Source organism: Cinclus cinclus, chromosome 14 (genome assembly GCF_963662255.1).
Source record: "Cinclus cinclus chromosome 14, bCinCin1.1, whole genome shotgun sequence".
NCBI classification, from domain to species: domain Eukaryota; kingdom Metazoa; phylum Chordata; class Aves; order Passeriformes; family Cinclidae; genus Cinclus; species Cinclus cinclus.
Genome location: NC_085059.1, coordinates 1,768,132 through 1,793,890, shown reverse-complemented (window position 1 = coordinate 1,793,890; position 25,759 = coordinate 1,768,132). Strand labels below are relative to the sequence as shown.

The following is a 25,759-nucleotide window of genomic DNA, read 5'->3' as shown; positions in this document are numbered from 1 at the left end:
CATGATCAAGTTATTTGATTCTCATCACAAAAGGTAACTGAAAAGTGACTGAAGCTAGACCCAGGAGCTCGCTGTGACACCACCAAGCCTTCAGCAGCCCTGGCACCAGCCCTTCTTTGCTCTACATTCAAAAATCAAAGCTGAAGGCTCTAAATAAAGTGAAGATTAATGCACTGATTTACCCAAAACTTTGCTGTTGCCTTGCTCAGGGGATGTGACAGACAAGGCTCCCTGAGCAATGGCTCTGTCCCTGGCATGCTGGTGGCAGCGGGCAGGGCTGGCACCTGTGGGGGACGGGGGACTGTGACCCCAGAATCTGCCACCAGGCACTGCCCCAGCCACAAGCTGCTCCCAGACACCAACCTGCAGGGGCAGCTGCTTCCCCTCCTGATGTTTCACCCTTCTTTACCCATGGCAACGTGACCGTTTCCCTGAACCCACAGTACCCTCCCCACACACCAGGGTTTTTTCCCAGGAATATGTTTGGATCTAAGATACGTGCTCATCTATTATGCAGAAAGCCAAACATTCAGCTGTTCCAAGAAGTGCCATTTCACTTCTCCTCGGGTGCTCCCACATTACCATTTTAACAAGAAGCAGGAGCACGGATTTGAGGCGAGGCCACCCATCAATTCCACTTTGCTGTCCCTGCCTTCATAGCCCACAACAACCTCGGTGCACAGCACCAGATGCCTTTTGGATGAAAGGAAAACCAAGAGATGGCTTCCACTAATGGACCACTATGCAAAACACCCCAAAAAGCATATTACAGCCTGAGCAGCACTGATTCCTCACTGATGATCCGTTCCTATGAAACTACACCACGTCCTAGCACAGAAGGAGCTGCAGAACCCAACCCCACTAGATTTTAGGAAGGCATCTCCAGTTTATTTCCACCTTGCTGGCATGCACAACTTGTCAAAAGCATGACCAGAACTGACTTCAGAAGGCTGCAGGATAAAGCACCCTGCTAATTTAGCTCTGGTGATTTAGCACACAGAGTCACTAATTGGGACCCTTCATTAGGGCTGAGTGGGGGCAGAGCAGGACAGACTCAGGACACCTCGGTGGCTACAGACACCCTGCTGCCAGTGACACCTTAAACCATCACAGCCAATTCCAGCTAAGGTCCTGGACACAACTATGTCGAGTTTTGCCCCACTGAAGTTTCCTGACCTTTTTTCCCTGTATAATAAACAGTGTTTCCCTGCCCCACAAACACTGTGGGGCCAAACCAAACCCCACATGAAAACCTGGACAGCCCGTGGCAGCACAAACCCTCCTGGGCACAGAACCATGCTGAGGACACAGAACCACAGCACTGGCACTTTGGCCAGGCTCACACACACCTCAGGAATTTTACCCACTGATCCCAAAGTCCTGTTTGAGCTGGGCTCCCTCTCTCAAGTAACAAATCATGTTTTAAAGGCTCCAAGTGCCAGTTTAGCTCTTCTGGGTAATTTGTTCCACTAACCAATTAGCCTGAGCATTAAAAACTTGTCCTCATGTCTGGTGTGAACCTTCACTGAGGAGCCAGCTAATGACCCAGCAGCACAAGGCAGCCCAGCCAGCAGCTCCTGCATCCACGGGACTGGGAGGACTCACAGGAGTGAAGCCCAAATATTCAGATTTCTAATAGGATTTTTAGATATTCATCACAAAACTCTGCTGAGGGAATCACAAACCCCGCAGCCAGCGAGCAGCTAATAGATTCAGTAGATTTAATAGGGTCATGATGACCATGCCAATCATTCTGCAGCATGATATCCTGACTCTGACCGGTATCATGGATAATAAATTTAGCCACGGTACAAATTTACTTTAAATTAAATCAGATCTTTATCAAAAAGGATAGAATTGATGTCAAAAATCGCTCGTTTCCCCCACCCCCCTCATCTCTGCTCCTCCCCCAGCATTGCTGCCCTGCTTGCAGAGCACCACAAACATTCCCTGTCACGTCCCTGCAGTCCCAGCTCACACCACCATCCCCAGCGGGGCTTTTTTCAATGCTCAAAGCAAAGAAAGGGGATTTGTACGCAGGGAGGGGAACAGAATCCCCATTTCTGTCACAAAGCCTTCCTGCTGTGGGTGTGCTATCTGAATTCTGACAAGCAAAAGACAGACCCAAGCCTTTCCTACAGCTGTGGAGGTTAAAATCAAATCCTGACTGATTTATAGAGGTACAGGAGCATGGTGGTGGTGGTGCATTCCACCAGGATCAGCAGAGCATGTGCTCTAACCAGCCACTCAAAGATATGTTTTTGTAGCTGTATATCCCAAACATCTGCTGTTAATCTTAAAGGTTCATCATCAGTTTGGATTAAGCTGAGCCCACAGAGGTACTGAGAGAGAAGTGCCTCCTGCTCAGCACCAGCTCACACCATCCCTGCAGAGCCCAGCATGCTCCCTCCCAAATCAGCACCCAGATGTGAGCCAGATGTGCCACTGTTGAGAGCCACCCTGTCCCACCTGCCACCCTCCACCACAACCACCCAGAAAGGATGCTTGGCAGAGAGGTTTCTGCTTCAGGTGCCTGTGAATTGACTTCTGGGCTGTCAGTACACCAGGTTAATGACAGGGCTGAGTAAGGGACAGGTGAGTGCTGTGCACGGCTCCCTTGGGCAGGCACTGCTGTCACTGTGCCACCTCTCAGCTCTGCTGCCAGGGCACATGGGACAGCAGTGCTCAGCTGCATTTTGTCCCATGCTTGGCTTTGCTTTGCCACCCAGCCTAATTCCAGAGGACAGCCATGCACAGCCCTCCATCACTGTGACAGCAGGGCTGCCAACAAATTCCAGACAAAGCAGGGCTGATTCCAGGCCAGGCAGTGTGAGCACTGATCCGTGACCCACACCAATTCCAGCAGTGTTCTCACATCCAGGACTGTGCCCTGGCTTGCTGCAGGAAGGAGTGTCCCACAGCCAGCCCACAGATCAGCACAAATGGGCTGCATGGCATGGTGCAGGGCCCAGCAAGAACCTGAATGACAGTGAAGCTGCCTGCACTGTCCCCCGGCCAGCTGGCCGTGCCACAGCACTGCCAGGGGAAGGGTGGCTCTGCACTCACCCTGGTACAAGGAGGAATTACAATGTGCAACCAGTGCCAGGTGCAGAGAGCTGCTGGGCAGGGAGGTGACAGCCACCACGCTGTGCCACCACACGTGCCCTTTGCCCATGAAGACAAGGACACCCAACCTCCAGTGCTCATCCCTCCCACCGCCCTCCCCAAAGCTCCCTGCAGCTGGCCTGAAGCCCTGGCACATCTCTGACGTGCCTCTGGCCCAGGTGTCCCCTCCCAGGGCAGTGACTCCAAGTGACACGGTGACACTCCAGCCACACGTCCCTGCTCACCTCCTGCCTCGCAGCACCAACACAACCTTCCGGCCAAAACCAACAAACCCTCCCGTGGTCCCTGAGGTGCTGACACTTCCCAGTGCCCTTCCTGCAGGCAGAGGGGTGAGCTGGCTGCTGTGCACATGGGCTGCATGTCCCAACTACTGCACTCTCACCTGCAGCTCCAGGGCTTGCACCTTCCAGGACCCCACGTCTCCATCCAGTAAAATTAGCTTGTGTGCTGTTCTTAATACACTAGGAAGGCTTCCACAAGATGTCAGCCTAACTAAATGACAACGCTCGCCTCAGGGTGCAGTTCTACTTTGCCAGCACATGGGTTTAGCAGGAAAACCAGTTGTGCTGCTGCTCCAGGACTGGGGTAGGTGAGAAGCCCCCAAAAGGGTTATCTGGTCCTAGCAAGCTTATTCCTGCCAGTTTCCCTGTCCACGCTGCCTGGGAGGGTTCAGGCTGCCACAAAGCTCCTGCTGGGGCAGAAGTACCCAGGTGCCACCAGACATGGTTTTTCATGCTGGGCAATGAGTTTCCAGCCTCAGAAGAAGCGCATTTCCATGAGTTTTCTGGGGGTTTATTCCCAGCCTGTTGCACCTTGACACCCCAGGCAGCTCCCCAGGAACAATGTGAATGTCACTGCGGCGTTCCAGACTTTGGAGACTGAGATGCACACTTGTGGTAATAACTGTTATTTCACAGCAAGTGCACATAAAAACATGTTTTGCTAAGAAAAGCGCCCATAAAGTTCGTGTTAACAGTTTCCTAAACAGGAAACTCGCTGGCAAGGTGCTAAATAGCCCTTGTTTGGTTAAGGGCCAAAGAATGGAGAGCTTCAGAAAAGGAGCAACTCACCGTGTTTGAACATTAACTCTTAACTCTGTGCCAAATTACACAATCCTAACGTGGGAGGAACCTACCAGCAGATATTGATGCAAAAAAGCAAAATGTTTCCAACAATACCTAATTTCAGTCTCCTGGTAAGAGGGGAAGAGCCCTGGGGAGGGCTAAGAGTTGACCTCAAATTACACCCTTTGGAATGCTGTTGTTAAATGTTATGGTAACATATTGAAACGTTATTAGAATTCAAAGCAACAACTGGGATCAGGGTGATGCACAGAGCTGCTCCAAGAACTTCAGAGCTGTGGTTCCACTGGACAGCTGGAGCTGAGCCTGAGCTCTTCCTACACTGAACATCAAACAAGGAGACTCTCTTTCAATAGGTTTATGTAATTCCCTTGCATCTATTTCTTTCACACTGGAGCAAATGTGAAAACATTTACTATGGCGGAGCAATTTAAGGAATTTATCTAACATTTCCTAATTTGCTTAATCATTAAAGACAGTTAGTCTCCAGATGGGTTCAGGGCAGGGTTAATTTGTTTTGCTTTAGCTTTTTTTGAGATTTTATTCTTGTGTGTTCACCTTCTCTATCCCTTTACTTTCCACTCAGTGCTCCCCTTGAGTCTGCCCATCCCAGAAAGGAAGCACCAGAGGCAGTGTCACCATTCCACCACAGGACAGCCAAGAGAGAAGAAGGCAGAGAATAGCAGGTCTTGGTTTAAGCAAGGACCTCCAAGGAACCAACACTTTTAAAAAAAGATAAACAGCCATTTTATTATAAACCCTTCTTTTGACACAATTCAATTCATCTTGCTCCACCATCATGGGAAATTTGTTATTTTTGGCTCATTCCAGATCTTGCAGGTTAGAGGTGATACCTCACTGCTACACAGCAAACATTTTCAAGTGCCTCCTCTACATTATTGCTTTGTATCTCAAGCTGAAAACAAAACAAAACAAAACAAAAAGCTTATCCAAGTTGCCTGGAGCAGGAAACCAACATCCCCCTGCTGCACCCACATCAAGCTACAACCAGAGCAATGGCTCCTGAGGCTTTACCTGCATCCTGAAAACATATAAAAATGTCAATGAAACCTTTGGTCATTTACGTCTCAGCACCAGCTGTCCCAGAGGAAAGGCTGCTCTGAATAATGGGGCAATGAACCTTTAAAGCAAGCAAACAGCCCAAAGAGCCCACTGTCCTCCTCCTGGCTGTGTGTGCACGCTCTGGCCAGAGCCCAGCGAGGCTGGAGAGCACACCCAGCTCTGCAGGGGCACAGCTCTGCAGCCCTAAACCCACAGAACAGCTGCTACAGACCCAGCCTGCAGCCAGGGGCTCCTGGAGGTGGTGTCCCCCCCCTCTCTGGGGGGAACATTGTGGGTGACCACGAGGAAGCCCTGGCACCGCTCTGAGCCTGACTGGAAATGCCAATCTCACCATTTCCTCCCTGCTCTCCAGTGCCCAGGAAAAAGCAAGTACAAAAGCCACCGTTTAGGAGGAGAAAACAGATTTTCTAGTTTCATAACCGCACGCTGTCAAGCTGGATTCCAATTAAATTTTTCCTGTGCCCCAACGCAAGCTTTGCTTTTTCCAGAAATTTCTCCTGGCTTGAAGCTCTCACTCCTCTGCCCTGCTCCTGGGCTGCACTTTCTGACACTCCAGCTCCAGCACTGCTCTCTGCACTTCTGCAGGGAGCACAGTAGCACACAGCTGGCACACGGAGCTCTGAGCTGCCCAATCCCTCTCACCTCCATAAAGCCGGTGCTGACCAGCATCCTCTATTCAAACTCTGGGCCTTTTGCCTCTGAAAGTTCCTTTGGTGCAGAAAGACTGAGCAGAGAAGTGGGAGCAGGCAGCACTCGGGCTCTTCTACCCGCGGCTCTGTGCTGCTTTTAACCCCAGCCGAGCAGAGCTGGTGCAGATGTGGGGGGAGCAGGGTGCTGCCAGTCCCTCCTGCTGCTTCTGCTGCGGGGACGAGGGACTCCTGCCGCTGATTTTTCCCCCTCTATCAGTGGTCTTTAACTCGATCACAGCATGCAGCACAGTGCTTTAAAACAGCAAAGCTTCTGGAAAACCCAAACAAAAGGAACGTCACCCGGTGACGTCAGCCTATATAGAGCCCTGTGTGGTCGCAGCGCATAAGCAAATCCATTCTTGTGCCGCTTCCCTGAAAAGCTTTTCAGTAAATGCACTCATGCTACTACAGGAGCTTCTCTCAGCAATAAGCCACCCATCTGCCATCAACAAGTTCGGACTAAAGGAAGCCACAGCTGCGGAAAAGGAAAACGTGAGCTTCAATTAACCAGCTGAGCAGCCACGGAGGACGAAAACTTGTCTTAAGATTTAAAAATTGCAGACCTGTCAGAGGAGATCAAGGCAGCAATTTCAAAAGGAATATTCCAAGAGAACATCGTGGATTTTGCACTGATATCAAAGGACACTAAACCCAGTCAATTATTCAAGGCTGTCTCACATTAGAGCCTTTCACAGACTCACGGCGTTGAGTCTCAAACTACGACTGAATGCACCCTCCAATGTACTCAAAAGAATGGGTAAGTTCTGCGTTTCTCTGTTCCTTGTATAATGAATGACGGCTCTGCTTTAAAGGAGCAGTTAAGATGCTAAAGCTGATTGCTCTGCACTGAACCTTATGAAAAAAATGTTTTCCGATAGTGCCGCTGTAACCCCCCGTAATCGAGATAAAGCCTCCTCCTAAGTGTAATGTCCAAGTATTCGCTTTGTCGTAGTAAGTTGTTTCTTGCATTTAGAATTAGCTTGTTGGAAATGCATGGCAATGTTATCTGCAGTGAAATCTTCCACCGTGATGTTCCAAGTGTACTGATAAGGCTATCCTATCTTGTTGTTTTCCTAAATTATATTCTGCAGGCTTACATTTCAAGTGGCCATTAGGGGCTCGTATGCTGGCAGCACTATATGCAATGAGTATGGTTTTAAAAATGCTGCCTGCCTCGGGCATGGCTTGTCCACCAAAATGTCGCTGTGAGAAGCTGCTCTTTTACTGTGACTCTCAGGGGTTTCACTCAGTGCCAAACACCACTGAAAAGGGCTCGCTAGGTTTGTCACTGAGGCACAATTATATTTCTGAACTTGAAAGGGATCAATTTGCAAGCTTCAGTCAACTTACTTGGCTTCACTTAGATCATAATCAAATTGCAACAGTCAGAGAAGATTCTTTTCAAGGACTATATAAACTTAAGGAATTAGTCTTAAGTTCCAACAAAATCTTTCATTTGCCAAACACAACTTTTAGCCAGCTGCTTAACCTGCAGAATTTGGACCTCTCTTTTAATCAGTTATCCTCTCTGCACCCCGAGCTCTTCTACGGCCTTCGCAAGCTACAGACCTTGCACTTGCGATCCAACTCCCTGCGGACCATCCCGGTCCGCCTGTTCTGGGACTGTCGTAGCCTGGAATTCCTGGATCTGAGCACAAACCGCCTGCGAAGTTTGGCTCGCAATGGATTTGCGGGATTAATCAAGCTGAGGGAGCTTCACCTCGAGCACAACCAGCTGACAAAGATTAATTTTGCTCACTTCCTCCGGCTGAGCAGCCTGCACACGCTCTTCTTGCAGTGGAACAAAATTAGCAACTTGACATGTGGGATGGAGTGGACCTGGGGCACCTTAGCAAAGCTCGATTTGACTGGAAACGAAATCAAAGCCATTGACCTCACCGTCTTTGAAACTATGCCTAACCTTAAAATCCTCCTCATGGATAACAACAAGCTCACCACTCTGGATTCCAAGATCCTGAGCTCGCTGACATCCCTCACCACCGTGGGCCTCTCTGGCAATCTGTGGGAATGCAGCCCTAAGATCTGCGCTTTGGCCACATGGTTGAGTGGCTTCCAAGGTCGGTGGGAGCACTCCATCCTCTGCCACAGCCCCGACCACACCCAGGGAGAGGATATTCTGGATGCAGTGTATGGTTTTCAGCTTTGCTGGAATTTATCGACTGTGGTTACCCCCGTGGCTACAACGTCGTCGTACACAGCTCCAACTACTGAGTTCACTAAAAGAATCAGCTCCTCTCATTTCCATGTGGGAGACAAAGAGATTCCAACTACGGCAGGCATGGTCGTTACCACCGAAGAACAGTTCCCAGAGCCAAACAATGCCATCTTCACTCAGAGGGTAATTACAGGAACAATGGCTTTATTGTTTTCTTTCTTTTTTATCATTTTTATAGTGTTCATCTCCAGGAAGTGCTGCCCTCCCACACTCAGAAGAATTAGGCAGTGCTCAATGATTCAAAACCACAGGCAGCTCCGATCCCAAACGCGGCTGCACATGGCCAATATGTCAGACCAAGGACCCTATAACGAGTACGAACCCACCCACGAAGGACCCTTCATCATCATCAATGGCTACGGACAGTGCAAGTGCCAGCAGCTGCCCTATAAAGAATGTGAAGTATAATTCCTACAGCCCACCACAAAGTAAATCAGATAAGTAACCTACTTTAAAATTGTAGGGACCTACATCAGATTCTAATTTTTACAAATGTTGACATAAAGCCTAATTTTCCAATCTACTTAATGGAAACATTGTTTATGGAGTGGTGCAGTATTTTTAAGTTTTTTTTAAGAAAAATAAATCCATAATATTTTCAGTGTTAAAGAAGCAATGATTACATTAAACTTGCACTCCTACTGTTTAAAAGTCTAAAGAGATGCTCACCTCAAGCTATGTAAAATGTTTAATGTTATGTAATTATATGACTGTGTGTAAACATTTATACCCGAGTCTCCATATTCTACTTTTTCTCCTGCAAACAGTCCGAGGGGAAGCAGGCTGGATTTGTGTGCAGGGATCAGTGGGGGACGTGCGCTCTGTTTGTTCCACTGCAGCTGGAGGATCCCAAACACTGCAGCTGGCTCCGGGCACTTTAAGGGCAGCCAGGGAGGAAGGTTTTTCCTCCTCTGAGCATTTCATTCCAGTAAGGGAAGGGAGGGAATACAAAAGAAAAAAAAAAAGAAAGAAAAAAAAAGGAATAAAGAGCAGCAAAGGTGCAGGTGGGAATTTCAGTGCATTGGGTTGAATTTATCTGAAATATAGTTTTGTTCTGTGCATGCTTGTGGCTCGGCTTGCTGAAAGGGACGGCAGGCACGGGAAGGAGCAGTTCACATGGGCACACACACACAGCCCCAAGCAGGATGGGCACACACAGAGACCTGGGCAGGATGGGCACACACTCTCCAGGAGCAGGACGGGCACACACACATGGGCACACACTCACACACATAGGAGCAGGACAGGCACACACACGGGCACACACACACACAGGAGCAGGATGGGCACACATACACGGGCACACACACACACAGGAGCAGGATGGGCACACACACATGGGCACACACACACATAGGAGCAGGATAGGCACACACACGGGCACACACACACACATAGGAGCAGGACAGGCACACACACGGGCACACACACACACAGGAGCAGGATGGGCACACATACACGGGCACACACACACACAGGAGCAGGATGGGCACACATACACGGGCACACACACACACAGGAGCAAGACAGGCACACACACACGGGCACACACACACATAGGAGCAGGATGGGCACACACCCATGGGCACACACACACACATAGGAGCAGGACAGGCACACACGGGCACACACACACATAGGAGCAGGATGGGCACACACACACGGGCACACACACACATAGGAGCAGGATGGGCACACACACGGGCACACACACACAGGAGCAGGACGGGCACACACACGGGCACACACACACATAGGAACAGGATGGGTACACACACATGGGCACACACACAGGAGCAAGATAGGCACACACACACGGGCACACACACGGGCACACACACACATAGGAGCAGGATGGGCACACACACACATAGGAGCAGGACGGGCACACACACATGGGCACACACATTCACACATGGGAACAGAATAGGCACACACACATGGGCACACACACTCACACATGGGAACAGGACAGGCACACACACAGGAGCAGGATGGGCACACACACATGGGCACACACACTCACACATGGGAACAGGACGGGCACACACACAGGAGCAGGATGGGCACACACACATGGGCACACACACTCACACATGGGAACAGGATGGGCAAACACACATGGGCACACACACTCACACATGGGAACAGGATGGGCACACACACGTGGGCACACACTCCCCAGGAGCAGGACAGCCCTCCTTGTGCCCCCAGATTGGCACTGCACCTTCCTTAGGGAGGCTCAGCATGCTGGCATCAATTGGAAATATTAGACTGGAAATATTAGATTGGAAATATTAAGTACGTTCAGTCCTTGGCTCCCTGGTTTCACTTGATGATGCTTTTCATGAATTCAGGCTAATTACTTAATGACGTTGAACAAACAGCATTTCAACACCTTTTCATGTGTAAATACCCTTAATGCAAGGTTCTCTTAATTAAAAGCAAATATCAACAGCGAGGTTAGGGAGAAGAGGGAAGGGAGAAAGGAAGGAAGGAAGGAAGAAGCCTCTCTTTGTCCCCCTGCTGCCCCCCCAGCTGAGGCTTCCTCTCACTGGGAAGCTATTTTCATGCACTAACTCCACTGGTTTCTCTGGAGACAGAATTAGCCCCTGTAATATAAGCTCTCACTTGTCCTCCTCTTCCAAAATTCAAGATAAAAAAAGACCCCTTCTGATAAGTTAGGAGAATATGATTAGTTTATAGAATAGTTCACTGAAAAATGTTTTTTTCTTACTCGATATGGGACAGAATCTAAACTACTATGACTTTTTAAAAAAATCATATATAAATATATACACACACACACCTCATTCTAAGGGGTAATTTGGTTTCTTTAGCCAGAAGTACCATATTGCTATTTATACTCTATTATGGAATTATATGTAAATATTTGCAGATCTATGCAGTGATGGTGGTACTCAGATGCCACGAGGGTGGGGGGGTGGGGGGTCTGCAAAGGATTACATTATTTTTAAATCAACTGCTCAAATATTGTAAACATCTAACCAAAGCTAAAAGATTCAGCGGGATGGAGAATTATTTTATATATATATATACATGTATGTATAACTAAAAAACGTGTTGTGTCCAATGCTGCAGTGTTAAACAATTACCAGCACACCCCAATGAAGAAATGAAATTCCTCACAGTGTTGCCATACCTTGACCAAATCCATAATTATAGTATGCTAATTGTGATGTACTAAACTATCCTGCAAACTTTTTAAACAGAAAAACCACCTCATAAAAATCTGTTTGCTATGTCACTCTGCTTTTCTCTCTGTATTACCACTTAGTGAGGTATTTAGGGTGCAATTATACAACAGTTTGATGTTTTCTTGTGAGATGAATTTGTCCAAGGCAATTATAGCAAGATAAGTAACTTCTGTTAAGATTTTACATAAAGGTTTTTCAATTGCTGGTTTTGAAGATATTAATTTGCATCATTTTACTTTTACATACAGTGCCCTTATTATAAAACCAGTATTTTGTTTACTTCCCTTGACTCTGTACTTTAACGGAAGGAGATCTGCTGAAGCCTAATGGATATCCATAGAGATATATTTGAACTCTTGTTACTGTTAATACTAAGATGAGTCCATTTACACCTGTTCTGGGAAATTAATTACTGCTTTTAACTACAAAAAAGTCCTGTGGGGTAGGTGGACAAAGAGCAGAAATTGTGGATGATTAAATCCCACGTGAGGCAGAAGGCCAGAGCTAAGCTGAGAAATACCAACCCATACTGGTGCCCAGGGGTATTTAGCTAACTGCAGGAAGGTTTGCTTTGCTCCTTCCCATAACTGAGTGTTCACAGCTCTCCCGAGGCCCAGGATGCCGCTCTAGGAGCAGGTGAGTGGGCACTGAGTGGGCATTGTCCCTGCCCGGCTCCCCCTTCAGTGCCTGGCACAGGTCAGCTCTGGGAGTCTGGGGATGACTTCCACCTCCAGCTGCAGGGTACCAGCACAGACAAAGTGATCACTGAGCTCGTTAATTATCCCGGCAGCCAAATAATGTGGCTGTGTTGCCACCCCCATGAGATGTCACCCCTGACAAGTGACAGGAGGCAATCCCACCCTGTCCTGCAGAAACCCTGGCTGTCACACAGCTCAAGGGGTCCCACCTCAGTCTTCCACACGGAACAAGAAGCTGATGAGGAGCTGAGGTTCCTCCAGAGGTGCTTTCCCAAGAGCCCGGCTCTGTCCCACCCCATCTTTATGAGCAAAGACATTCTCCAGCAATGCTGGATTTAACCCTCCTCTCCATCCCTACACTCATGGCCACTTTCCAAGCATTAAAGCTGTTCCGGTGCCTCTCCAAGCACCCAAGTTCTCCCTCCCAGCAGCACTCCCAGTTTCCACTGGTCCTGCAGTACTTAGCTTGCAGACAGCAGAGCAGGAGGGCAGCAGGCACAGCCCAGCACCGTTCCCCTTCCCTCTCTGTGCTCCTCACTAATCCACAGCCAAGCTCCCAAATGCCATGCTTTACATCTGCTATTTCCAAACCCATTTATTGCCAGGTTCCAGGCGTAAGCAAAGCAATTCAGCAAACATTGCATTTAGGGTAACAGGTATCATAAAACTCACAGAATGTCAAACAGTAGCAGGGAAGTCAACCTGAATTCCCTGTGGAGGGACAGCAGGCACCAGGCAGAGCCATCGCTCTGCACAAGGACACGGCCACAGGCTGTTAATATTTTTTATTTTAAAGTTACTGTCTTCCATTCACAATTGCTTGTGACTCTTCCAGGCAAGGAGGGCATAGGAATAATTGTGCTACTCAGCAGTCCCTGATTTATTTTGTTGATGGAACAAGAAGCACGATGATTTGGTTTAAATTAATTGTGTTTCAGCACTGGCTGATGGCTGGAGCTTGTTAACCTGCCCTCCCCAAACAGCATCTCTCGGTTTGTACAGATCCCACACTGCTTTACAGGTGCTTCAACACCTTCACGCACAACCTCAGAGGTCTCTGGGTCTTTTAGAAAGACAATTTCTTGCACTGCTTTTGAGGTCTTCATCCCATCCTCACTGATCTCCAGGCAGCTCCCCCTGCTCCCCCTCCTCGTGTCAGTGAAATGCAGACCCAGCAGCACAAGTTCAGGTTTTGAGTCATTCTCCTGGAACAGGCTGAATTAATGCTCCCAGTTAGTCTCTCTGCATTAGATCAGTGTTTAAATGCACACAAGTAAAAATTACTCGATGAAGGGTGAAATGGGTGAGTGTTCAGGCTGCAGCTGAAGAGTTCCTCTGCTCTGAGCTCCCGTTCCCTATCAGATGGAAACAGAATGAATGCTGCTCCATCAGTGTTTGGTTTTGTTTGCTTCTCCCCCAAGCAGAAATGATCCAATTTTTCAGTGATCAGCCCGATGTAAATCCGAGCTTCTGTCCCATTACCCCCTTACAAGACAGGGCCCTATTGCTACCTTGTAAAATCAGAAACATCCCACAGCTTTCAACCAGAAATCTGCACTACACACTTATTTTTAATGTGTCTAAGATAATTTCTGTACTACTTTAATGGAAATAAAGTTGATTTAATTTTGTGATCTGTGTAGCTATCAAAATCCATCTGTTCAGACCTATGAAACTTACCCAGGAGCTGAATTTCATCTTTCTTATGAAGTTTTCCATTAAAATTATTTAAGTTCAGAGGGGGATACAGTACTTCTACTCCCCCCCAAAAAGGAACAAGCAAGGAAACAACAGAAACCAAAGACAGCAGCTCCTCCTTCCCCACACCTTCCTCCACTGCAAATGTCCCAGATGCTAAAATTGGTGCTGGGCTTAGCTTTTTAAGGCACCACGTTAGCAGGATGCTTAGAGATAATTTCAGAATCAGCTGGAAATTCAGCATTTCACATCTTGTGTAAAAATCTTCTGAGAGGCATCTAGGGAAAGGTACCAGAAGCTTTGAGGGGCATAATCAGGCCTCAGATGGGGTGAAACACTGTTGTACACCAGTGTGTAAGCAGGTTGTACACCAGTGTGTAAGCACTGAGAAGCTACACCTGCCATCTCCTAACCACTCCTTTGTAAAAAGCCAACCAAAACCCACCCCATTTTTCTTTTTACTAATGAAAACACTAATAAGTGAACTATTCTACCAGCTTAGCAACCCAAGATTACAGAGTCCTATATGCATTGTGTTTAAATTACGTTTCAAGAGCCAACTTCTGGTGGGAGGGGGTGTGAGTAATGGAGTAAATCAAGTGCAGTGTACAGAAGCATTTTGTTATTAAAATTATGTATACTGTAAAACTGAATTTGCCTCTTTCTTCCTCCATTTTCAAGCAGAGGTGTCAAAAGCTCACTCTTCCATGGTATGCTAAAAGCAGTCTGCACCCACTGTCCCAAGCAGGAGAGTCAGGTTTGGGCCATTTGCCAGAGTCACAGCAAACCCAGCCCCTCCTGTTGGACCACAGGGAGCAAAATCCAACCTCCTGTTGGACCACAGGGAGCAAAATCCAACCTCCTGTTGGACCACAGGGAGCAAAATCCAACCTCTTCCAATCCACTGTTGGAGCACAGTGAGCAGGGCTGCACAGGCTCTTTCCAAACCAGGTGTGCCCTGACTAACAAAAACAGAATAAGCAGGATCGGAGTGAAAACCAAACCAAAGCCAAGCTCTGCCCCTGGGTGTTCCCTGGGACACCTCCAGGGCCACCTGTGGGTCACTGTGCCAGCCAGGAGCTGTCATTTCCAATGGGAATGTCCTGCCCAGAGTGTGGTAAGGACAAAGAGTTTGAAAGGCTCAGAGGTGTCCCATGGTGAGACATCCCACCAGCTCTGAGCCACAGCCCTTCAGGAAGGGTCCCAAAAACATTCCTGGTACAAGAAGAGTTCTTTACCTGAAGGATTGTTTGAGAGGTGACAGGTTCACAGACACAGCCCAAAAGCTGTGATCGAGAACTGAGCAAAAGAACAAGTTCCAGGATGTTCCAAGATGATTACATGCACTGAACTGCCAGCTAAAATCATTTTAGTAACTAAGCCGTAGCTGCATTTACTTTTTTATCAAAAGGTTTGGCTGGAACAAGTTCTCAAGGGTTTTAAATGTCAGTTGGCAAACTGCCTCTCAAATCCTTCTAATACTTCAAAGCAGCACATGATATATCTATTTTGTTAAACTCTCAGAGACTAATTTTACAAGCAAAAGCATCTCTCAACTACAAACCCAGTTGTTCTCACAAGCAAAGGTAACACACCTAAGAGAGGAACCAGTATTCTTGAATACATTATGCAAAACCTTTAAATCCAATTAGGAACAAGGAAATGTCAACATCACTAGCAACTTACTTTTAAAAGTAGGCTCTGTTAAGACAACTGCAAAAAAATTGAGATTCAAGAATTTGACTGGAGAGGATTGCACAAATGAACTGAAAGCTACAGCACTGGGAAATGCTGGCTCCCTCCTCCAGTGAATGTCCAGGCTAAGGGACAGGCCTCAGTGAGAGTGTTCACCCACCACAAAACCCTGATGTCAGTATTTTCTCTAATCTGTTCCTAAGGAAAAGCTTTACAAAATCATTGTCACCTAATCAACAATTTCACTACCATGAGGATTTTATTATCCTGAGTTAAAGCTCTATTTGCCATATTTGACATAGGATTCACATGCTCTGGGCCTTACTTTGGAAGCAATTTCTTTAGAGTGAGGGTGGTGAAGCCCTGTGACAGTTACCCAGAGAGGTGGTGGATGCCCCTTCCCTGCAAACACTCCAGGCCAAGCTGACCTGATCTATTGAAGCTGTTCCTGCTCATTGCAGGGGGTTGGACTAGGGTGGCTTTTAAAGGTCCCTTCCCATCCAAACCATTCTGTGATTCTGTGAAACAAAAGAAATTCCAAGTGTCTCATGAGCACAGCTCTGTGTTTCCTTCTGTGATGGATAGCTCCAGAGGTTTGGCTGCCAAGGGCACTGAGCAAACCTTTCTGGGCTGACCGGTAACCAAATCCTATTTCAGCTCTTCAGGTTTTAATCCACATTGACTTTTTCTTCTAAGTTTTCTAAAAGGACAGGAGTTAAACACACACAAAAATCATTTGACCATAAAAACCAGGAGCAAGAAGCTGACCCATGACCAGATGGGAACATCCCTTGAGTTAAACCCAATTTTAAACCAATGTAACACAGACACTTCCAGTATGCACACACATGCAAAATGAAAGGGTATTCTCTGCTACCTGATTGTTTAAATGAAGTCATCAATCTTTCTTTTATAAAACCAAAGTATTTCTTTTAAATGCCATGGAAGTAACCTCCCTGTTATCCCCAGCAGACTCTACTCCTTGTACATTGAATATTCAAGCAAACTGGGCACAGAGGAGGTGCTGGTTTTCCCTTCCACCCCTCCCTACCCCAACAGGGTGGGCAGCGCAGCCACTGTTTGACAAGGAGCATCATGCTTTATACCAGTTTAAAAAACCAGCCATATTTCGTGAGAAGTCTTGGAGTAAGTGGAAAAGGTTCATCCATCAAGAAGGTTCTTAAATAATGAATGAGTCATAATTCTTTACAGTCAAAAGCAATTAATTTTCTATATTGTAATCAGGAGAATAAATCTGAAAAATCCATTCTAATGGCTCTGAATCTGAAGGGAGTGTTGCAGCTGAATTTTAAATCTTAAAATACAGGAGCAGTGAGGACTTCTGCTGCTTAAACATACAATCTTCTACCAAACAGAACAGTTTTACTGCATATTTAATAGTTGGAACAGGTTTTGTGAAACCACATGAGATTAAAGACAGCATTAGACACAGGAAATGCACTTCAAGCAGAAAGGTCCTTCCAAGAAACCTCTTAACTGTACAGCCACTAAAATACTTGAAATATCATTTATGAAGTGTACAGAATACTCAGAAAAATCTTGCTGCAAGAAGTAGCTTTACTTATATGTTTGCAAAGAGCTAAAAATATTGAGAAGCGTGTAAATGTGGAATCCAGCTTAACCCTACAGCAACTGTTCCTATTAGGAAGCATTTGCTCTCTTTCCCACTAACTCCTAAATAATCCATCACATATCCAGAACCTCTGCCTCAAAAGCCATGTGCTGTTAGCTGAGAGTATCAATTTCTGCCCTCAAATGGATTGCTTCAACCCTAACATCACTTTAAGTTTGAATTCTTACAGAGAGAAAACCTGTAAAATTAATGGAGCTCTTAGTAAAGCTAATAATGACAGTCTGTTGAGGAGGGAGAACATGGGAAAGGGGACAGGGACAACACTACAAGGGAATTTCCATCTCTGAAGAAAACCACACAGCACTTTACTGGGGGAAAATCATATCCCCCTGCACTGCAGCCACTCTCAACAGCTTTGCTTACAACCTCTGCTCAGAAGAAGGCAAATCCCAGCTTTCAAAAACATTTTTAAAAAATCCAGCAGCCCAGCTGCTGCAGAGGAGGGTCGTGCACTGAACATCCTCAGCACTCACCAGTGGAAGGATGTGAGCCAGGAACAAATCCCCAAGGTGGGAAAACCACCCCAGGTCTAAACACACCTCTCTCTGAGTTAAAGAACAGGAGATATCACAGCACCATCTCTGCTGTCCCTGGGAGAAGACAACACTCTCCAGTAAAAACCTGGAACTCCTTATTGATCCTGCCCAGCCCTGAAGCACCACATCCCCACACAAACAGCACGAGATGCTAGAAATTCTGCCTGGATAACTGAAAGGTTAAAGAACTCCTCTTCAAGCTCTCCTGATAGTCCTGAAGATGGAAACAGCTGGAAACAGCTGGAATTGCTCCCAGGTAGGACAAACACTGAGCTCAGCACCCAGGGGAGCAGCAGGTCACTGCAAGGCTGACCCAGCCAAGCTGGGAACTCCTGATGACAGCTGGAAGCTCTCTGGGTCTCAAGTGTGCACCTGCAGGGTCCAGCCTTCCAGAATTCCCCAGCCACAGGGCAGGCAGGCAGAGAAAGCCATCCCTAGTTGATGTTCTTTTCTGTGGATGAGTGCCTTAGCTCTGGTATGTCCATGAGCACCTGTGAGCTCAGAAGTGAGGGAGCTGTGACTACATGACAGATGCCTGCTGCCTGCAGTTAGCACCCAGAAACTTCCAGAAAGCCTAAGGTCAGGCATCTGATTGGGATGAGCCAGAAAAAAACCTCAAAACTGCCCAACAAAAACCAAAACAAACCAACTCGGTGAGCTTTGGCAGGTACTGCACCTTTAGTGTGACACTGCACTGCTGAACAGAACAAAAATGATAAAACTTCTGACAAGTTCCCAGAGTCTGTGGTGACGAGGAACTTCTAGGAGATGCTTGTTCACCCTCTACTGAACTTTTTGGAGTTGTCTGTTTGCTCTTGTCCTGGGTTTGCCAAACCAGGACAGCTCTTTACTGAAACTCCAAAGCAGCAGCCTCAACGAGCTCTTACCAGGTGACTCCTCCCTGCCAGTGAGTGCAGAGCAAGTCTCTAGACCAGCTAAAACACCAGCCACAGCTGAACTCGGCAAACACCCACAGAGCTCACTTTGCAGCAACACAGTGGCATCAGGACTAAGGAATTCCAGTTATTTACAGACCACTCAGAACACCCTCAGTGCTGGGAGCTGCTGAACAAACTGCAGCACCTTTTCCAAGTTTGTGATTTGTCAGCAGTGGAAATATTTGTTGACAGGTTTGAAACTTGGATAAGCCCACGGCTTTGCTGCACACCCAAGAGGTGATTCTGGAATGAATTGCAAGCCTTTGCTCCCTGCTGGCAGGGCTGTCCCTTCCCAGCAGGTTCCTGAGCAAACAGCACTGGCACAGCAGTGGGATTGTGCTGGAGCTGTGGGATTGTGCTGGAGCTGTGGGATTGCTCCACACGTTCCCCAGCCCCTCCCTGCCTGACAGCACGCCCTGAAACACAGGGACAAATATAAACAGGCACAGAGAGGAGGCAGACTCCAGTGCACCCACAGATAAATCCCAGGGACACTGTCCCATCACACCCACTGCTGTGTGTGGACAGCAATGAACTTGACAAAGGGTGCCAGGAGAGTGTCCAGAGACACATGAAAAAGGTTTATGCCACATTCAAATGAGCTGATGCCACCCAGCTGCAGACTGCTGCTCTCTTCTTAGTGAGCACTCCATCATCTGAATATGCCCCAATGAAGCTGCATCATCAAGAGAGGAACTTTCTGACACCTACTTTTACTGTCCATTGATTCAAAACCGGTAGTTTTTATCAGGCCAATTAATAAGTGATCATCCACTTCAGAAAGCAATTTCAATTGTTCATGCAAACATAGCTCCACTGTAAAAACAGCTCACTGCCACTGCCCCAACCTCAGCCTATGCTGGCACAGCCAACAACAAAACCCAGCCTGTCCTGCCTGGGAGACACCCATGGGAAGCAGCAAAATACCAGGAAACCATTCCAAAAATATGAGTTTATGCAAACAACAAAATGACCCAACCACCCTAATCCCTCTAAAGCATTCATTATGCACACATATTAAATAAATAAATATATATAATAGAGATGTTTCAGGTGGATTTCCTGTGTCACATTATGAAATACATGCCATCAGTGATCCCGGGGAGCTAACTGAAAGCAAGCCAAAAAATATTTAAAAATCAAAAGAAAATCTCAAACCCAATAATGGGAAGTTCACTCATGGAATGAGCTATAAAAGAGGTTTTTCATAATTACTCCATCCTGTTTGCTCCATTTGCTTATGCAAGAGAAGTGTTTTTAACTACTGACAGGACTAGGATTAAATGACAAGTCCACACACTTAATCCAGATTGTTCACAGGCACAAGGTGAAAAATACGATAAATAACATTAACAGGTTTCAGTGAGCTGAGCCAGGGTAAAAAAAAAACAAACCCACACCCCTTCTAAGCAGAAAACAGGACTTTTTTGTAATTATTAAAACAATTTCTATCAAGGCAAGTACACAGGCTGATTTCTACTCTGACAAGTAGTTTGGTCACTTCTTTTTATGCAATGCAGTGATAATCAGGAGAGGCCTGTTTTACCTCTGTTATCAAAACCATTCCACTGCCTTCAAACCAAGTATTTCAAGTTAGGAACATAGTTCCAGTCACTTCACTAACATTAAAAAAAATCTCCAAAACTCTTATTTTCTCACAGGAGAGCTATAATTTGCAACTTCAGCCTTGCAGCCTGTCCCCTAATGAAAAAGCAAAGTCAGGAGAGTACACAGGTCTTCCTCCACATTTCACAGCATCTTTTAACTTCAACGGCAACTGACCGAAAGCTTCAGGACTGCTCCAGGCTAAAAACAATTCCTAACCCCTGGAATCCAGTCTGGAATTCCCACTCAAGGGCAAAACTGGGAGCAGCTAAAAGCACTGGGACTGGTTTGCAAAGAATTCACAGATGAAGAACAATCAAATGTAGCTGCCCCAGCCCTGGAAGTGTCCAAGGGCAGGGTGGAAATAAGGCAGAAAAGGAGGAGTGTCCCCAGTGAAAGCAGCTCAGGTGACATGGGAAGAACACAGAGATGCTGCTCCCCACTGTAGGCAGAAAATCCACATGGACAAAGCTCCGCTGGAGCTGGAGCTGTCAGAGCTGTGGGGGATAATAACAATTTTCAAACATATTAATGGCAAAAGGCTGTGTAGAAATGACTTCGGTGTGTTCCAGAATGAGGACCATCACCTCACAGACAGGGACAGGGAAAGGCAGAAGTGTTCAGTGCATTCTTTGCCCCTGTCTTCAAGCTGGATCATGGACCAAGGGGGTCCCAGTGCCCTGAACTGGAGCACAATGACCCTGAAATCCTGCAGGATCTGCTGCTCCAGCTGTATCCCTACAAACCTATGGGGGCCTGATGGGATTCATCCAAGAATCCTCAAAGAGCTGCTGATATCATCACAAAGCCTCTCAATGATTTTGGAGTGGTGTTGGCAATCTGGAGAGGTCCCAGCTGACTGGAAGCTGGGGAACATTGTCCTGATTTTCAAGAAGGGCAAGGAGGAGGACCCCGGAAACCACAGCCTGCCAGTCTCACTTCAGTGCTGGGTAAAGCCATGGAGATTATTCTGGGATGTGCTGAAAAACACCTGGAGGACAATACAGGACAGTCACAACCAACATGGCTACAGGAGGGGAAAGTCCTGCCTGTCAAACCTGATTTCCTCTTACAACAGGGCACCCCTCCTACCTGATGGAGGAAAAGCACTTGATGTGATTATTTTGGACTTCAGGCTCAGGCTGGATTTTGGAAAAGGTTCCTCCCTCACCCAGAGGGTGCTGGGCACTGCCCAGGCTGCACAGGGAATAGGCACAGCCCTGAGGCTGCCAGAGGTTCAGGAGTGTTTGGACAAACCCCCCAGGGAGGAATTGCTGGGGTGTCTGCACAGGGCATTGGAATCCTTGTGGGTTCTTCCAAGTCAGGATATTCTGTGATTCTGTAAATCCTCTTTTAAGTGATGGTGAAACCAAGCCTTTAAAATTACTATCTAGTACTATCAATGTATTATTCCTTGAGGGAAAGAAAGCATTACTGCAACAGCAAGAAGTAATTTTTTTTTTACTATTATTTGCACCTGTGGTGTGGGGGAGGAAGGGAAGGGATGAGGAGAGGTGTTTGTCAGGTCTGAAAAACACCAGATTCTCAAACATTTTGTACTACTTTTATACCACTTCCAGGTAACAGAGCTAGCTACCAGTGTTCTCTTAAGGCTTATTCCTATATCTAAAAAGCTAATAGCATATGTTTTATGATATATACACAAAGGTTCTACACCTCTGCAGCACATTTCTACCACCGAAACAAAAATATCTATTTCTACAGATCAGTAATGGTAGGAAAGTGCCAAGGTGCCAAAAAAGTCATCCTGGAACACCATCCATCTTTTCCCTAAAAGTGCAAACGAAAACCCAAATTGGCAATAACACATCACATGCTAAAGCTGACTTTTCAGGGAACTGAGTTTCCCCAGTTTCTACTTCATGGTAATGCTGGGGCTCTACAAGGCAGATGAGACACAGCATGAACCAAGTAACCGTACCTGAAACCTTTTATAAAATGGCACTGATTTCTATTTCTTATTGCCCTGCAGATATTTCTTAGCTGAGCTCAGAGGCAGCTGCAGGGCTCTGACTGCCCTGGCTCAGTGTGCCAGACCCCCTCTTCCAGCAGCTCAGATCACAGAATATTCTGAGCTGGAAGGGCTCCACAAGGATCAGAGTGCAACTCTCAAGTAGATGGTCCACACAGGGATGAAGCCCCAAACCTTGGGGTTATTAATGAGCCCACCTCAGGGTCACCCCTCTGTGCCAGGGCAGCTCCTGCCTCCAGACACACACACACAGGAACGGGGGGTCTCTGTCTCAGCCAGGGCAGTTCCCACCTCCAGGACACACAGACACAGGAGTGTGGGGTCTCCACCTCACCCAGCTCCAGATGCAAAGGGGTTATTATGCAGTAGGTCTGCCATCCTGCTCCTGCAGTTTTGCAATCCTGTACTCCTAACTCCTCTCTGCTGTCTGCCAGGGCTTAGTATTCCAGCCCTCCCAGGCACCCTGCTTCTTGTCCTGGACCGCAGTCCCCAGCTGCCACCCAGCCCAGCCAGGAGCAGAAAACCTGTGCTGGAAAAGCAGCAGGACAGCACCTCCAATAGCCCCCACAGGCTCTGGAAAGGATCAGAACTGCTGACCAAAGCTCTGTTTTAAACCTGGAGTGTCCTCATGCAGCACCCAGATCAAAATGATACTGAATCCCCCAGCCAAGAGCAGGCAGGTGAGATGTGACCAGGCTGCTGGGACTGACAGCCAGGAGCTCAAGCGGGGCTGCCCAGTTTTGTCAACACTTCCAGCTGTTTCCTCACAGGGGATTTTGTTGAGTGACGACTGGTTAAGCTTGGCTAAGGTCAATTCATCTCACTTCCAGTATGCCTGCTTAGATGGAGAAGCAGGAGGGATGGGGGAATGTCTCAGAATACAAAATCAGGGGGACAAACCACTTCTGCAGGAGCCACCAGAGAGCTACTGGGGCTAGACAGTCATCTACCACTGGAGCTACCTTTTTAAAGGCCTGGTTTTTCTTTTTATGGGAATTAGCAACCCTGTCTAAGGAATAATCTGAACTTCTCCTTCACAGATTACAGGAATTAATAGATATATCCAGAAGCATGAAAAGCAGGCTGAAGTTTACACCTGCAGTAATTGTAAAAGCCTTGAGATATTGTAGATTCTATCAAATTTTGCATGTATACAAAAGGCTTTAGAAATAAAACTAAAATTGGAACAACAGGGACCCCTGCAAAACTCAAATTAAAAGGAGTGAGCCAAGGCAGCATATGCCCTTTCCAAGAGGAAGAGAATGCATAAATCTGGGAATAAAGCCACCTAACTCCTGGCAAGACAGCCTGGAGAAACAGATAATAAAGCAATCCTACCAATAATGATCACAAGACATTAAAAGTTAGAGTTAACATATCCTTTATTCATTATTAGAAATATAAATAGGTTTAATTTGTAACAGATTTTTAAGTGTTTCCTTGGGGGGGGGGGGGGGGGGGGGGGAAGAGAGGATTCAGCAGCCTTAACCTGCAATACACCAATAGAAAAAGCAGGTATGAAGTTGCCTTTCACAGGAAGCAATCGGCATTAAAAACCAGAACAGCAGGAAAAGCTGACTAATTGTCAAGAACCTCAAGCCTCAGCAGCAGCAAAAGCAGCAGAACCTCCTCTCCATGGCAGAATCCCAGCATGGTTTGGGTGGGAAGGGACCTGAAAGCTCATCCCATCCCACCCCTGCCACAGCAGGGACACCTCCCACTGTCCCACACTGATCCAGCCTGGCCTTGGGCACTGCCAGGGATCCAGGGGCAGCCACAGCTGCTCTGGGCACCCTGTGCCAGCCCTGCCCACCCTGCCAGGGAACAAGTCCTGCCCAATATCCCATCCAGCCCTGCCCTCTGGCAGTGGGAAGCCATTCCCTGTGTCCTGTAAATCATCTCTCTCCATGTTTCCTGCAGCTCCTTCAAGGCCACACTGATGTCACCCCAAAGCTTCTCCTGTCCAGGTGAACAATCCCAGCTCTCCCAGCCTTTCCTCCCAGCAGAGCTGCTCCATCCTCTGCTCATCCTGGAGCCTCCTCTGACTCCAGCAGCTCCAGCTCCTCCCTGGGCTGGGGCAGCTCTGCAGGTTCATCATCTGTGGAGTCAAGTGAAGTCCCTGAGAAGCCAAAAGGGCTCAGAAGCAGCCCTGGCTGCCCAGGAGGGGGATCCCACTGGATCCCAACCCCAAGCCACCCTCACCACATCATCTCCATCCACCCAGAGCTAGTGATTCACCGGGGGGAATTAAAAAGCCCAGAAATGTCCTGTGCATACCTTCATTCTCACAGAGGCACCACCAAGCCATTATTTACTAAGCTAACTAATTAGCCAGCTACCCTTGCAGATAATAAGAATGCATTAAAGTATTTAAAATTCCAGTAGAAGTCTGACACATACGAAGTGGCTGCCCTTCTTCAAAAGAAAATTAATGTCAAAGGAAATAAACCATTTAGAAACACTCAGCACATCTGAGGTGCAGGGGAAAGGTGGCATCACCTCAGCATGCAGGAAAAGAAAGAAAAACAAAGCTGAGTGCTATGGGATGCTGAGGCATTTCATATTTTTATTGTATCAGCTTCTTCTTCTAAAGAGATCATTAGATACACAATTTGAATTAGTATTAGATAGATGATAAAGTAACAGCTACTCAAAAGGAACAGAATTAACACACAGAACTGCAAAAACTGGCACAGAAAAAGCAGGAGATCAAAGGTACTTCAGCTGACAATAATCTAAAAAACCAAGCTGGTAAATTCAGTTTTAGACCAAGAAATAAGTTGTAACTGAATCTACACTTCACTGCAGTCTAGCACTGAAAGAACCCTTCCCTCCACACAGGCACTGCCCCGGGAGTGGGTAATAGAATCAGAGCCATAGAGCAAGTTTACAAAACGCATAAAATAATCAATCTGCTGGAAATAACACCAGGAACACTCCCAGGGGATACAAGTACCCTGTGTATTTGATGCAGTTGCAGAAAGAGTTCCTCAAGTCCAGCTGAGGACATCCATAACTCGGGGGCACAGAGGAAACAGGTTTCCATAGCACTACAAAACTGACTGGGAATAAAAATTTAGAGGAAGTTTGGAGAATTCAGCATCTGCCACCCAAAAGGCAGTTTTACATTCTCTGTGAGGAAGCATACAGGGAGGTATGGGGGGTACAGGACAGGAAGATTTGTATAATTACCACCTTTTTCTCTTCACACACATTCCTGACAGGCTCTCCTCACTCCACAGCTCCCAGAGCAGATCCTTGAGCTCCTGCACCCATGGGAGCACCCCTGGGGTGAACAAAACTGGGACTGACAGCAGTGGGAAGGAGCAGGAGCACACCTCACCCCACCCAGGTGAGCCTGGGCAGCAACTTCACCAAGAGCCACACCTGCAAACCCATCCTCACAAGAGCATCAACCTCTCCATGGCCTGGGGAAGACCCTACCTTCCTCAAGGAAAGGTCCCTGTAGGAAGAAACACACCCAGGCTAATGGCAGAAGGGCTTTCAG

General features: G+C 47.2%; 2 protein-coding genes across 5 annotated transcripts in view; one reads left to right on the top strand and one right to left on the bottom strand.

Annotated features, from left to right (window-relative positions):
• CTNNA1 (catenin alpha 1) overlaps positions 1–25,759 on the bottom strand; it is a 100,218-nt gene that overhangs the window by 48,516 nt on the left and 25,943 nt on the right. The window lies entirely within an intron of this gene.
• LRRTM2 (leucine rich repeat transmembrane neuronal 2) lies at positions 1,736–8,624 on the top strand. Its single transcript, XM_062502179.1, has 2 exons — positions 1,736–1,808; positions 7,072–8,624. Exons 1-2 carry the CDS (start codon positions 1,736–1,738, stop codon positions 8,622–8,624), a joined length of 1,626 nt encoding a protein of 541 aa, XP_062358163.1.